The sequence below is a fragment of the Ictidomys tridecemlineatus genome, chromosome 12 (genome assembly GCF_052094955.1).
Source record: "Ictidomys tridecemlineatus isolate mIctTri1 chromosome 12, mIctTri1.hap1, whole genome shotgun sequence".
NCBI classification, from domain to species: domain Eukaryota; kingdom Metazoa; phylum Chordata; class Mammalia; order Rodentia; family Sciuridae; genus Ictidomys; species Ictidomys tridecemlineatus.
In genome coordinates, this window is record NC_135488.1 from 37,223,555 (window position 1) to 37,238,905 (window position 15,351).

Sequence of the window (15,351 nt, forward strand, 5' to 3'; positions counted from 1 at the left end):
GTTCAATTCCTGATACCCCATGCCACAAAAAGGAATAATTACACATAACCTATGTATATAAAGAAAGGCACAGAAGGGCTGGAGGGGAAGGGGTTGGAAAGGGATGGGTGATAGTGGTAATTGGGAATCCGAGTCAAGAAAATATGGGAATTCTCCACACTATTTTTGCATCTTTCCTCTAGATTTTTCTCAAAACAAAAGGTAAAAAATTAAATAAAAATTTTTAAGAAGCTTATATTCTTGAACATAGCATAAACCTGATCTTGCAGTTTGCACAGTTCACAACGTGTGCTGGAAACAACTGCTTACTGCAATTTTTGATTCACTTGGGTTTCTGTCTACTATGCTGCCATTATTGTTTTCTATTTTTCCCATCTGTTCTTTATTCCTTTTGTCTTCTTCTAAGATTAGTTTATTAGCTCTTTCTTCTTTTTAATGGTCTTAATGTTTCTTCTAGGTTTATTTTGCATTACCACAATCAAAAAATAACATCACAGCACTTCATGTCACATCAGAACCTTCCGGGTCTCCACCCCCTTCTCCAGTCCTTTGCAGTAACTGCATGACTGTCACACACGTATGCTGTCTTGCAGTTTATAGAATGTTTATAGACAGTTTATAGAATGCCAGAATTATTTGTTTTTAAAAGCCTGTTGTTTAACATTTTTAATCAGGAAGAATTCCTTCTATGTTTATCCATGCGCTGGCCTCGGTGGTGGTCTCCGTGCTTGCTGGATCCGTCTTCTCACCTGTAATGACTTAATTACCTCCAGCCAGTCCTTTAGTTACAAGTTCTCTTAGCTTTCTCTGGAACTGTCTCCACTTTTGAAAGACCCGTCTGCCGGACGAGGTGCTCTAGGCTGGCAATCTCTCCTTGTGGTACCTTAGAGATGCCCTCACTGGTCTCCAGTTCACTGGTTCTTGATGAAGAGCAGCCAGCATTTGTCTTATCTTTGGTACTACTTCTGTGGCTTTCTTCCCAGGTGCTTTTCTACCACTGCCTTTCAGGAATTGGAATCCTGGTGTGGCTTCTTTTGTGTTACTCTTGCTTTGGATTTACTGGGGCTCTGTGACAGTCCCCTCACCCCTGAGAATTCAGTGTCACACGTTGGATTGTTCACTGCTGCACCCGGGCTTGCTTGTTCTTTTTCTGGTTATCTTCCTTCCACCTGTTACTCTGTCCCCTAATTCACTGGGCCTTCTTTTGCAATGTCTAAGCTGCTGTTAATTCTACCCAGTGGCATTTTTATTCCAGAAACCATGTTTTTCAACTATGGGGATTTCATTTATTTCTTTTTCTATCATTCATTTCCTTTCATTATGTTCATGTTTTCCTTTTTTAAATCAAAGAACTCAGAGAAAAGGTGAACAGGGATCACCTTGCTGCCACCAGTGATTCAGGATAAACCCTGCAGCACAGAGGCTGTGGACAATGACATCTGCCAAACCCACCTGGAGGTTCTTGCACTGTGGAGCTGGAGGGGATGGGAACCCCTTCCCAGTCGCCACCCTACTAAAGCAGAGCCAAGGGGAGGCCACAACAGTCCCTAGCTTGAAGGCCGTGGTTTTCTACCATTCATACCAGGTCTAAGCAGCTTTGGTGAATATTTCTGCATTCATTTTAAGTCCTCTGAACAATATCCAGACTGTGTTTTCACCCCTTCTGGCCATTGATAGGTGACCCGATGGAGGGAGGTTCCCACCTCACAACAGGGCTCCCCGGTAGCCTACTGCACAGCCACCCGCTAACCCCGTCAAGAAGAGGCTGTGGAGTGGTGGAACTGCGGCCAGGGCACGTTACAACGTGGCTGGCAAGCACAGGTCTTGGCCACCTGGAGCGGCAGGCAGGCAGAGGCACAGCGAGAGAGGGGAGCCAGGGACAGGTGCTGACCTGCCACACCCCAGCAGCCAGGCCCCCGCCCAATGTGCACGCCTGTGCCACACACCGCCACAGACCCTGTCCCCAAGCATCCATGATCTGACAGCCTCAACTGCCAGCTTCCCCATGATCAGAGGCAAAACTGAAGTGCGACAGACCTGAAAGGGCCCCCAAACACTGGTACTTCCCCAAACCTGAGGAGCATGAATGTGGACTAACAGTGCTGACCCAAGAGCCCTGTAACACCCTAGACTAGCACATGCACGGAGCACCCCTGTCTAGTCCCCTCGTGCCCTGCAAGAGCTTGGTCTTTTTTTCCAACTTGAACGAACCCTGCTACTGGACACTCACTCTTCCTCATCTGTGGGTTTCATTCTTCAAATTTGCAAGACAAGAACCCAGAAAGAAGAAATTGGCAGTGAGCTGCTGGGGTCTGCTGCCACCCTGGAGGGCAGAGCATGCCATGAAGTGTCACAGCACTGCCAATCTCTGGCTCTGCCCGCTGGACCCTTGGAGCCAAGCCTGGCAGGCATCCGCTAACATTAAAATGAGCTTTCCAGGCTGTATGGGCTGCAGGTTATATGCAGGCTCCAACTGCCTACAGAAGCAGGGAAACTCTGGTTTCACTCACACCATGAATCCAGAACCACCTACTCTGACATGCTCATTTTTAAGGTGAGAGTACTTCATTGCTTTTGGAAAATAAGTGAGGTCAACTCACCTATTCAAAGGAGCTTACCAATAGCATAACAAATACAAAGCAATCTATTTCTTTCCTTAAATCACTTTTCCTAAGTTGTCATGCCTAATATCTACTTACTTTAGTCTTCAAGATTTATGCAAAGTAGTACCCTCTTTCCACATATGCACTAAAAGTTCCAGAGCAAGAAAACAAATCAAAGTATAAATGCAAATGAAATCTTAAACTTGAACTTTTTCACAAAATTTAAAGCACAACAATCACACTGCAACTGTTAGCAGATTTTATCTGCCATTAAGAAAGGTAAGGCCAAATTTTGGATCCAAGTACAATCTTTTAGATGCTTGATTGTAGACAATAGAAAGGGCTGCATTCAATAATAAGCAAATTATCAAGTTAAGTTAAAGGAAACCTTAGCCACAATAACTTGAAAAGTATTCTCCAACCCATGATTTCTGGCTTATTTTCCAGGTTATGAGAGAAACTAGAAAATGTAAAGATTAGAAAAACGTGGTTCTTGAGAGTACTGACTACTTGTGTATACATGTACACACACACACACACACACACACACACACACACACACACACATACATGTGCGTGCTTTTTCTCAAGGCCACAGAGTTGACGAACAGAAAACTTGGGTGTTGTGATTCCTAATCTCCCACCAAGGGTTCCACAAGCTTTAAAAAAGACCATCCATAGCTGGGTATGGTGGCACAAGCCTATAATCCCAGCAACTTGGGAGGCTGAGGCAGGAGGATTTCAAATTCAAGGCCAACAGTAGCAATTTAGCAAGACCCTGTCTCAATTTTTTTTTTTTCTTTTTTAAGGCTGGGGGTGTAAAGTGTCCCTGGATTCAAACCTTGTTGCCTCTCCTACCCCTAAAAGAGAGACTGTCCTTAAAGGGTGGCCTCATGTGACAAAAAATTACGTTAGTACTAGTACCTATTTTAGTATTTTGGCATTTAACTCAAAACAGATGGAGTGTTATATACACATCTTCCACCATTATATCATGCAGCCAGCCAGCACCTTTTAAAACAAAATTTTCATGTAGTTGATAAACTTATTCTTTTTTTTTTTTTTAATTAGGGTGATTCAAAAGAGAGAAGCACAAAAAAAAAAAAAGGAAAAAAAACCACCCTGGAATATTCTGTTATTCATGGTATTTACTACTGTGTCCTGAGCTTGCAAAAGCAGCAGGTCTTTCCTTTGCAGAATGTCCTGGAGGCTCTTGAAGCCAGGCTCACCTGCAAAGCTGACGGCGAGGTTAACAAAGGGTAGGGAGCCTGGCATCGCTGCCGTCCATTCAAGCTACTACTACCTAGGGGTCATCTGTCAGCCACGCTTTTCATGATACAGATCCCGGGGGGCAGGTTAAGAATGAGAGCTGTGACTCATATGAGACAGGATGGGGCTGAAACTGCATCTGGTGCAGCGCATGGACTAGACAACTGGGGACACGGGAAGTGGGAGTCGGGCACAGAAACAACAGAGGTCATAAAGCCAAAGCATCCACCTCAGCACTTCTGCCACGCTGGTGTGCTCTGGAAGAAGACGAGCAGAGGAGTCTGGTCCAGAAGCGAAGAGGCCAGCCTTGCCCTCTGCCGTGACTGGACAACACTGAACACGTGCACTGTAGGTGCAGCGCCCACCTCCCCAGCTAACCCTCCAGGCTTACAGCATCAGACCAGGGAAATGGAGTCTTCAAATGAGTCGCGTTCCTTCTTTCACTAAGTGGGCTGCACTTTGTCACTTTCTCATTGCATGCTCTATGACCACGTCGGAAGTGCCACCTCCACTATCCTCTAAGCCCCCTGAAGAGGGGGACATCTGTAACCCCAGCGCGTGAGTGACCCTTCCTGCACTGGAAAGCAGGCTGTGTGCACTCACCTCTCCCACGCTGCCCTATCGCTGCTCTCAACCATGACGACTCCTTCCACGCCTCAAGGGCCTTTTTCCGTCTCCTTCAGAGCCTTCCGCCCCAATTCCTACTGCTGCTATGTCCCTCTTTCCAAACACTGGCTAGGAGAGGAAACACAGTGAGCACTGGAAGGTTCCACATCAACAAGAAACTAAACAGAGGACTGTCGAGCAGAAGGCATCGTTCTCACGACAGCCTGGCCTCTCTAACTTGAGCGTATCTCTTGCTTCTCAGAGTCTCAGCTCCTGATTTTGTCTAATAAGGGGATTGAACAAGACGATCTGTTAGGGTCTCCATAATTGGAAGCATCCCTGACTGTATGTAGACTTCATCTTAGTCAAATGTTCAAACAAGTCCAAACTCTGACACTTCCAAAGAATACCTTATTTTTGAACTAAAAAAATAAAAAATAAATAAAGCTTACAATGCCTGTTGTTACACAGACATATTTCGTGTTGATATTTTAATTTCATGTTCTATTTTACGTATACATTTTCACTAAATCATTATTTAGATGAGAGCTCTGGCAGGGTTTAGATGGTACAGCACTGTGCCACATGGAAAAGGAGCTGGCTAATCTCGTCCAGTGTAAAAGCTACATTCTGATTATCCTGCGCCCGGCGAATGTGAATACTATCCCAGGTGTTTTAAAATGACCTACTAAGAGTAATCCTAAACATAATGCTTTGGTGTTTAGTTGGTTGATAGAGACAAACAAACAAAAAAAATCTGAATTTGGACTCACATGCTGCTGTGGAAAGAACTGTATCCCTCCAAAAATCATATGTTGAATATCTTTTGTTACCTTAGCACCCCACGGTGATGGTATTTGGAGACAGGGCCTTTGAGAGGTGATTAGATTCAGATGAGGTCATGAGGGTGAGGTCTTTTTGATGGGGAGTGCCCTTATAAGAAGAGACCTCAGAGAGCTATGTGTGTGTCTGTATGTCCCTCTGTAGCCTCTCTCCTATGAAAGCCTGACTTTAACCCTTGCAAGCTGATATTATTGGCCAACCAATGGCATATGACAGAAGTAACATTATTCAGCTTCTGAGATTATGCCACAAAAGGCAATAGCTTCCACTGGTTCTCTCTGGAACATTCACTCTTAGAATCCAGCTACCATGCTGACAGGAAGCCCAAACTAATCTACATGAATAGACCACACAGAGGTACTTCAGGTGACAGCTGTCTGAATCCCAGATAATAATCCAGCAGCAACATGTGAGTGACCAGGCCTCCAGCCCCATTACTGAGTCATTCCCAGGTGCGGAGCTTGCCCAGCCAAGGCCCCAGATCTTTATGACGCAGAGATAAACTGTCTTAGCCAACCCCACTTGAGTCCTCGACTTTATACCACTTAGCTTAGGGGCAGTTTGGTAGATAGCTGGAGACAGCAGATAAGTGAAACTTGAGGCAAACTCCTTATTATACTGGGAAAATACCTGAAGCCCCAACTTTGACCATGGGTGAATAACATCATCTTCATTAATGTAAATCATCTTGATTCTATAGCTAACTTCCTGTTAGAATAAAGGATCAAGGAAGAAGCATAAAACAAGAGGTGCGCTTCTCTCTCTAGACGTTGGCTCTAGATGTGTTGGGCTCTTGAGTTGTTAGAAGGTCCAAAAAAAAGAGTCATCAGACTAGACACACAATGATTTGGTGACAATATACTCTAGTGCCAAAAATATCTGGGCAAGGTTCACAGGCGGGGGGCAGGCCCCACCAGGGCACCTGCATCAGAGAGAAGGGCAGACAGAGCAAGAGGAAAGGGGCCATGTTATTGCAGAGATGGGTGAAAACAACTAAACAGTGACTACTGAAGGGTTTTCATTATTTCTGAATGCTGACTGTCCTACTTGCAATCTGAATATTTGACACTCTCTCCAAACAGTATTCTTCGTTGATGCACCCTGCACTCTGCTGCTTGAAGGACACTCACATAGGCTGGTGAAGGACACTCACATAGGCTGGTGAAGCACCAAGGCCTGTGAAGGGAAATTCTTCGCTGCTCTTGCTGAATGGAAAATGCAACTACAGTGGACAGAAAGGGCAGGGGCATCCTGTGTGGCCTCAACCACTTTGACAGTTAAGTGCCTGATTTCATCAGATAATTTATTGATAATTCTTAAATTTCTTTGTTCTCATCTCAAGAATAAATATGCTGACAGAGTAAAGCCTCCTAAAAACACATGCTGTAAAATAATAATAATTAAACCTGAAATTGGCTCCATATCTGAGAAGCCACTGATAGCACTGTCAGCATTCCAACTGTTACTCAAGGGCACTCACTATGACAGGTACTGGGGACTTGGCCAGTTGTTCCCGGCCAACAGGAACTGCAACTATGCCATTATGCTGAGTCTTCTAAGTCAAACTCCTTTAAATCTGTGGCTCCCTGGGGAAATGATCAGTAACAGCTGGAGTGCCCATAAAAGGGCTGCTGGAGGGACCGGTTATCTAACTCAAAGAAAGCTCCCAGTCCCCTCGGCACCAGCAGCAGGCTGTCACTGCATATGGAAGGGGAATCAGGTCAGCATCTTCCTTTTATCCTTTTTCAAAGGGATGTAAAAAGGTACCAAAAAATTGGGGGGGGGTAGGGAGGTGGGAAAGCTATCTTCAAATTCACATGCATGAGTGTCTTTTCCTAATAACTGAGGTAAGACAGACCCTGCTATCACAGGGGCCGTGTTTAAAAGGGGCTTCTTTGAGTCACAAGATTGAGTCCCTAGCTCCGAGATTCTCCTCCAGGGGTCCGAAAGCAGCCCCTGCTAAGTGAAAGTAGCAACGGTTAGTCCATAAAAGGTAGGGATAGTTTGGAATGTCCCCAAAAGGCCTGTGTGTTCCCAGGGAGGCACCACTGGGAGGTGGTGAAACCCCTAAGAGGTAGGACCTGACAGATGGTCTTCAGGTCACTGGGGACGTTTGTGGGGCCTCAACCCCCTCCCTGTGTCTTTGCTCCCATGCACTCCGCCATGGTGCACGCCTTGCCACAGGCCCAAGGCACAGGGCCAACCAATCATGGACTTAAACACCCACAACTAAGAGTCCAGCAGACCTTTTCTCTCTACAAGTTGATTGCATCAGATACTGGCTAAAGTAACAGAAGTTATCACAGGAGGTAAGCCACACAATTGTATCACATATAAATTCAGATTTAAACTTGTTTTTTCGATATACAATACTTAGAAATCATAATATAACGTGATTTTTAATTTGCTATTCCCTGTACAACAAAACTAGGAGGAAAAAATGAAGGGGAGAACTGGAGGACTCCCCCAGAAAGAAGGAAAAGTGTTAATATCTTACTAAATACACAAGTCTTACCTTTTCTGTTGATATGAACTGAGTCCAAGTGTTGTCTCAGTCTGTGAAAAGAAGAAAATAATGATGAAAATACTAAAACCACATTGTTCCATTATAGACACATGGAACATCCAAAATATTTTATTGTACCTTCAACTTTAATGTTACCCATTTGAATTTTCAGGTTAAGCCTGATCCCAAGGTCATATGAAATGACTGATCACACTATGTAATTCAAATGAGAATAATTTAGATAAATTTAAACACATGCAAATAAAATACTGTGATTGACAAATAATACAAATCCTATAAAAATAGTCCCCTTTACAATCAGCCTGAATGAGGCCTTGTGTCTTTCCCTGTTCACCTGCCACCACCCGTGTGCTAGGTACTGGTGTCTGATGGTCTCTGCCATTTCAGAGCTCAAGGCAGAGCAGGATTGGGAGGGAGACAGTCACTTACACACTAAATATGTATTTACACATTGAAGAAGGTTCATGAAAATATCAAGACAGGCTGCTATGAAAGGGAGAAAATGGGCAGTGTACTTAAATATGTTATGGAAAGCTCATCTAAATAACTAAGATGTACACTAAAATCTATCTGAACGTGGAAATAGCACAGGTTGGGGTAGAAGAAAGCAGGTGCAAAGGCCCTGGGAAAGGAAAGAGCTCTGTATGTTCAAGAAACAGCAGGTGTACCTGCCTCTCTTTGAGAGAAGGGAAAGAATTAAAGAAAATAAGGTTGGAGGGCTAAGCAGGAGCCAGGTCATGTTGTATGTTGTTAAGAAGCCATAGTGTTAAGAAGTTCAGGTTGTGCTATACTCTAAATGCAATACAAGGAGGAGGACCAGACAGACCAACAGACATGGACTATGTTCTAAAGACATGACTCTGGCTGTAGCGTGGAGCCAGATTAGAGGAGACACGAAGGAACTGGGAAGCTGAAGGCAGCTGCTACAGTTCAGGTAACAAAGGGCATGAAGATCTCCACGGCGAAGGAGAAAATGCCCACACTCGGACCCCCAGCAGTTAGTGCACTTGTCCCAGGAGTTTAGCTGCTTTGTTCTAACGAGGAAAAGCACCAGAGGTATAGCACCATTTCCCCCACTGACATGTATATTATTTTGAAATGGTATGCTGGCGAATGAATATGGGAAAGGTGTGGCAAATATGGGGAGATGTTCCTTTAGAAAGCATATGCTAGGTAAAGTGTAAGATGTCTGCGATTTTCTTTAAAATGTTGCAACAATAAAAATCTGTGTGCATGCATGTGTGTATAGCTAAAGCAATTATGGTAAAATGTTAATTTTAGAGTTTGTCTGGTAGGTGAATGTGTATTCAGTGGATTCTTCTATTTTTTCTACTTAAAGAAAAATTTCTGAGTGTCTGTGTTTGAAGATGGTGAAGAATGGTCCTAAGTCTGTGCTGTTCTTGTGTCTGGGTAACATTTGTCAGTTACCCATTGCAGAAGCAATTTTCAGAAAACTTGTAACTGATCAAAACAATTTAGACAACTGGAGGACAGACAGTGCAGCCACATCCACCTATGAAGTGGGGAACCCCTGACTACCATGGCAGAGCTACATGAGGAAGCACGGCATCCCCATGAACGACATTGCCCGGCAGGTGACCAAAGAAGATTTGGTCACATTCGACTAGACACTGTGTATGGATGAAAGCAACCTGAGAGATTTGAATAGAAAAAATAATCAAGTTAAAAACTGCAAAGCTAAAATTGAACTGCTGGGAAGCTATGATCCACAGAAACAACTCATACTGAAGATCTCTATTACGGGAACGACGCTGACTCTGAGGTGGTGTACCAGCAGCGTCTCAGGTGCTGCAAAGCCTTCTTGGAGAAGGCCCACTAGGACCACCGTGGGTGCAGTGAGAGTTCTTTCAACTAATGGAGCCTCCACTTTGCCCTGATTACAGGCTAGTGGAGTGAGCAGAGAGAGAGAAATAGCACCATACCACCAAGTGCACACACCCGAAGGCTCAGGTTAGCCTCAGGGCCCAGTGAGAATGGAGGGCCTTGTCTCCCTGCAGTGATTGTTTGTGGCTGGCCAATGCCCACAGGGCATCTGTGCTCATATGCGTATCCAGAGCCATAGTGACCCTGTCCCCAGCAGCTCTCCATGGCTGCAGCAAGTGTTTTAGCTCACATACGCACAGTGCACATGATAGGAGACAGACCGGAGGGATTGATCTTTAGTATTTGTTGTTTTTGTCTGATTTATTTCACAAGGTCAGCTTATTTGCTCTCATTTGAGCCACTTTGTGCCCAAAACTTTATTAGGACACTTTTATGCATGTATCCTATGGTTGGTTGAGGGGTGTGTTTGTTTTATATGCACAGGTAACCAAATGTAAATTGGCGTAGGTGTGAAAAAATAATTTAAGCAATCAGTTATATTAGTGTCCTTAAAAATTGATGTTAATAAATGTTTCATGAGTATTTAATAAAGCTATAGGTAAATATAGGTAATTTCACTATAATCTCAAATTCACATGGATATATGTCAGAAAGATTGTTTTCAAAATAAACTTGGGAATTATAAAAATGCAACAGATTAAAAAAAAAGAAGAAAAATTTCTTTATCTTTTATATGAAAATCATACCCATTCCCCACGGCATGGAAAAAAATCTGCAAATCACCTATGTGATAATATGTAGAATATATAAAGATATCTACAATCTGACAAGGGGAAAAAAAACTTGATTAAAAAATGGGCAAAGAACTCATTAGACATTTTTCCAAAGGAGATTTTCAAGTGGCTTGGAGGCCCATGGAAAAATTATCAACATCACTAATCATCAGGGAAATACAAGTCAAAGTCATGATCAATACCACCACACAGCTATCAGAATGGCTATTATTTAAATAAAAATTAAAAAAAAAAATAAGTGTTGGCAAGGATGCAGAAAACTCAGAATCCTGCAAGTGGTAATATAAAATAGTATAGTCACCATGGCAATCCCACTTGTGGGTAGACAGCCTCCAAGAAATTGAAAACAAGGGCTCCCAGAGAGGCTGGACGGACCATGTTCACAGCGGCACCGTTCACAGCAGTGAAAGGGTACAGGGCAGAACAACCAAAGGGCCCCGCAACAGATGAACAAAATGTAGCTTTTATATGCAGTGAAGTTACTCAGGCTTCAAAAAGATCAATGAACCTTGATTATTAACTCTATGCTACGCTAGGGAAATAAGCCACTCACAAAAAGGCAAATCCTGAACAATTCCACTTACATGATGAGGTACTCAACGGTGGTCAAATTTACAGATAGAAAGCAAAGTCAAGGTTCCCGGGGACGAGAGAAGGAGATCTATGGTTTGATAGGTAAAGAGTTTCGGTCTGAAGCTGAATGTTGAGCTGAATGCTCAACAATGAGGATGTACTTAAAGCTGCTGAATTATACATTTTAAAATGGTAAAAATGCACATTTTTTTTTTTTGTTTGCCAGGCATGGTGGTACATGTTTGTAATTCCAGCTGAGGCAGGATGATCAAAAGTTCAAGGCCAGCCCAGGCAACAAAGCAAGCCCATGTTCAAAAAATAATTTAAAAAAGGACTGGAGATGTAGCACAGCGCTGCCCTGTGCAAGACTCTGAGTTCAATCCTCATTGCCCCCTCCCCATACGAAATGCAAATTTTTGTTACGATATATTTTACCAAAATTAAAAAAAAAAAAAAAAAAAAGACTACAGTAATCCAAGACAGTATGGTACTGGCATAAGGACAGACAGAGCAACGGCAATGGAGAAGTCCAGAGACACTCACATGCACTGCCACTTGGTTCTGATCACAGGCATCAATGCAGTTCAGCAAAGAAACGTGTCTTTCAACAAATGGTGTCAGAACCAGAGGAAGACCGCCTTTATCCTCACTCCACACCACATCCTCAAATGAATTTCAGAGAAATCAGTTCCAAGTGTAAAAATTAAAATTATGAAGCTTCACCAGGAAAACAAAGAAGACTGCCTGTTCAACTTTGGAACAGCTAAAAATTTAATGAACAAAAAAAATAGCCATAAAAAAAGACTAGATTTCATCAAAATTAAAAATATACACTCACCAAAAGACGCTAATAAAAATGAAAAGAGAAACTTCACAATGAGATAAAATAATTGCAAATCACACATCTGAAGAAACTTGTATCCTGAACAGACGAAAGCCTCAAGAGGCTGAGGCAGGAGACACCAAGTCTGAAGCCAGGCTTCTGGCCTCAAAATAAAATAAAAGAACTGGAGATGGAGCTCAGTGGTAGAGCACTTGCCGAGCACATGTGAGGCACTGGGTTCAATCCTCAGCACCACATAAAAATAAATAAATAAAATAAAGATATTGTCTCAATCTATAACTTAAAAACAAAACAAAAAACCACCAAACCAAAATACAAACAAGCAACAACAAAACCTGAATAATAACAATCCGATATTTTACAATGGACAATTACACAAATGTTAACAAAGCACATGAAAAAATGTTCTTTTCAATTAGTAAGGAAAAGCGAAATTAAAATTTTATGAGAGACTACACTTCTGTTACAATAATGATGGCCAGGACTGGCAAGATAAAGAGCAACTGGAACTCTCATTCCCTGCTGAAGATGCCAAATAGACCACCAGCTTAGAAAAAGCCTGGTAATTTCTTACAAAGTGAAGTATATGCCTACCCTATGATCCAGCCATTCCCCTCCCAAATACACACCCAGGAGAAACAGAAGCATTCGTTCATACAAATACGTGTTATGTGAGTGTTTGCGGTGGCTTTACCTGTGGTAGCTCAATACTGGAACAAGCCAAATATCCATCAACGCGAGGCATGGCACAGCCACACCATGGAATACACCTACCTCAAGCACTGAAAAGAATGACTTGCCGACACACACAAGATGGCTGAACCTCAAAATAACTATGGTGAATGAAGGAACACAGATCCTCACAAAGGTACATCCTTGTATGATCCCCTTTTAAAATGTAATTGAGGGTGATGCAACAGGCCAGTGTCAGATGGAGAGTGGGGGTGGGAGTGTCTTCAGTGCACAAGGAGGCTTTGGTGGCAGTGGTTTTGTCCACTATCCTGACTGCCATGATAGATTCTCGGATGTAAAAGTGGATCAGATTTTTCACACTGTACAATTTAAATGTGCATTTATTGTAGGTCATCACACATCAGTAGAGGGATGGAAGAATTCTAGATCATCAGGAGCTGTGCTTCCCAGTCACAGGTGACAGAAGAGCAACTTGGGAGGTCCACCACCCAGGTGCATTTTCAAGGGGGGGGGGGACCAGCATGAACACAACCTGGTCCAGGAAACCTCGTGATGAAGAACCACAGCTGAGGAAGCTGTCTTCTGAAAAAGAGGCAGACATCAAGACAAAGGAACTGGCTACAGCATGAGAAAGCGGGAAAGTAAATGCTGTTTGAAGAATAAGCCACAGAAAAATCATCTTTTTGCTATAACAAAAAAGAATAGAAATCTTAGGACCAACAGCAGGCCCTCAATGCTGAGAGAAAGGAGAAGATCACTTTTTGTTCCTGAAGGAATTTGAAAAGTAAGCCCTCTACATATCTTACAAGTCCATCTTAGAATTGGGCCCCTAGAGTAAGACAGGAGGAAAACAACGTAAAGCCAACAACAACCAAAAAACGAAGAAAGTGTGGAAATTCAATGGGTAAGATTAAACACATCTTTAATAAGATGAAATGAAAACTAAAGTACATATTTTAAAAAGACAAAAGGATCAAGGCAAAAAATTAAAGCCCAGCTAAAAACATTTGATTCAAAAGTCAAACAATAAGCAACAGAGAAAATGTCATTTAAAAGGATAAAGGCAAACAAAAAAGGATTACAACCTTAATAACTTTTCAATGAAAAGATCTGAAATGTAAAAATCTTATAAATCAACTGTGAAAAGACAAAAATGAGAAAAAGTGTTGTGACTGAAATGTGAGCAAAGAGCAAGAACAGGTAATTCACTGAAAAAAAAAATGGTCAATAACCACACAGAAAAGACAACTACCTCATTAAACTTCAAAGAAATCCCTACAATACAATGAAATTCCACATGGCAGGGACCTCTGAACTTTGTGAATTCACACCCAGAGACAAGGGCAGACCAGGAGTACTCTGTGCCCTTGAAAATGCCTGTGCCTGGTATTCTGGACCTCCTATGAACCGTGACACACAGTGGTTCATGAGATGCTTCACCAAATCAAAGAAACCTGGAGTCAGCAACCTTGACTGCCGCAAACGATATTTTCACTGTGTCTAATCCAGAATATATGATCAGAAACTTGTGAAACCACAATTCAGACTCCACACACTTAGGGAATCCAGCCTTCCCTCCTTCATCACTAGGCTGTGGATTCCAGACCAATCTGAGCACAGCCTCTCTCAGAAAGGGATGCAAACAGGGTTAGCTGCAGGAAAATGGACTATGCTTCCACTCAAACAAACCAGCCTCTGCAGAAGCTGTGTGTGAAATGCCCTTAAATACCACTAACAAATGTTGCATTCCTGTAACTCAGTGGTTCTCATCTGAAGGCAGCTTTGTCTGTCAGGAGGCATTTGGTAATTTCTTGGGGCATTTCTGATTGTCAAAAATCAGGGGGGCTACTAGCATCGAATGAACAGGGTTCAGGGATGCTGATAAACACCCTACAATGTACAGGACAGTTTCCCTCCATCCCCCAATCAACAGTTTACCTGGGCCAACATGTATAGTACTGCCAAGACTAAAAAACACTATAATTTGAATTTTATAGAGATGCCAATAATTTTGATTTTTATTAGCAATAATATCTCCTTGCATTATAAATTCAAGGCCCATGATTATCACTCCAATTGTGTCTCTATTCTCTAGAGATTTGTTCAGGATTCTATTTTACAGGTAAGAAATTAAGCCTCTGAAGATTTCATATCACCAATCCAGGATTCAAACAATCAGAGTCAGAATTCAAATTCTATCACCTGGTCTATTACTGCATTCATATGATGCATACATATGCATAAATGTTATTGCATACAGATGTTGATAAGACTGTATATACCAATACTGACTTCTTTTAGCTCACACTAAGAAGTTGGCCACATTCTTGCTGTTAAATTATAATGCAGCCAACTCCTATACTGCATTATTGTTAAACAGACAATTTAATTCTGTAAGAAAAAAAATTCAACTAAATACAGTTTATTAGAGAATTAGGTATGTATCAGTTGTTTATCAGGCCCTGGATGCTTACAGATAAGACAAGGCCTGTAACACCCTAGAACTTGAGTTTCTTGATGGCAGGGCATTGACCCACTCCGGGGGTACCAGGAGGCCATGCCGGGCACCATGTGAGTATCCCACACTGCACAGCTTTCCCTTGGAATATACTGGAGGGGAGGAGCCACATTTCCCTGCAGGTGATCAGAGTATGCTTCTTTTTCACCGTCACATATAAAGTTACATACTTCCTTCCTTCCCCTTTCCGTTCCCCACTGGGACAGGGTAGAACATGAGATCCTCTTTTGAGGACC

At 42.5% G+C, this 15,351-nt stretch overlaps 1 protein-coding gene and 1 pseudogene across 2 annotated transcripts in view; one reads left to right on the plus strand and one right to left on the minus strand.

Moving 5' to 3' along the window:
• Window positions 1-15,351, minus strand: part of Tmem131 (transmembrane protein 131) — a 159,562-nt gene that overhangs the window by 93,859 nt on the left and 50,352 nt on the right. For both annotated transcript variants that reach the window (XM_078028503.1, XM_005339599.4), the window contains exon 3: window positions 7,837-7,877. In XM_078028503.1, coding sequence (XP_077884629.1) covers window positions 7,837-7,877 — 41 coding nt within the window. The remainder of the gene's footprint in view (window positions 1-7,836; window positions 7,878-15,351) is intronic.
• Window positions 9,216-9,688, plus strand: LOC101965791 (low molecular weight phosphotyrosine protein phosphatase pseudogene; annotated as a pseudogene).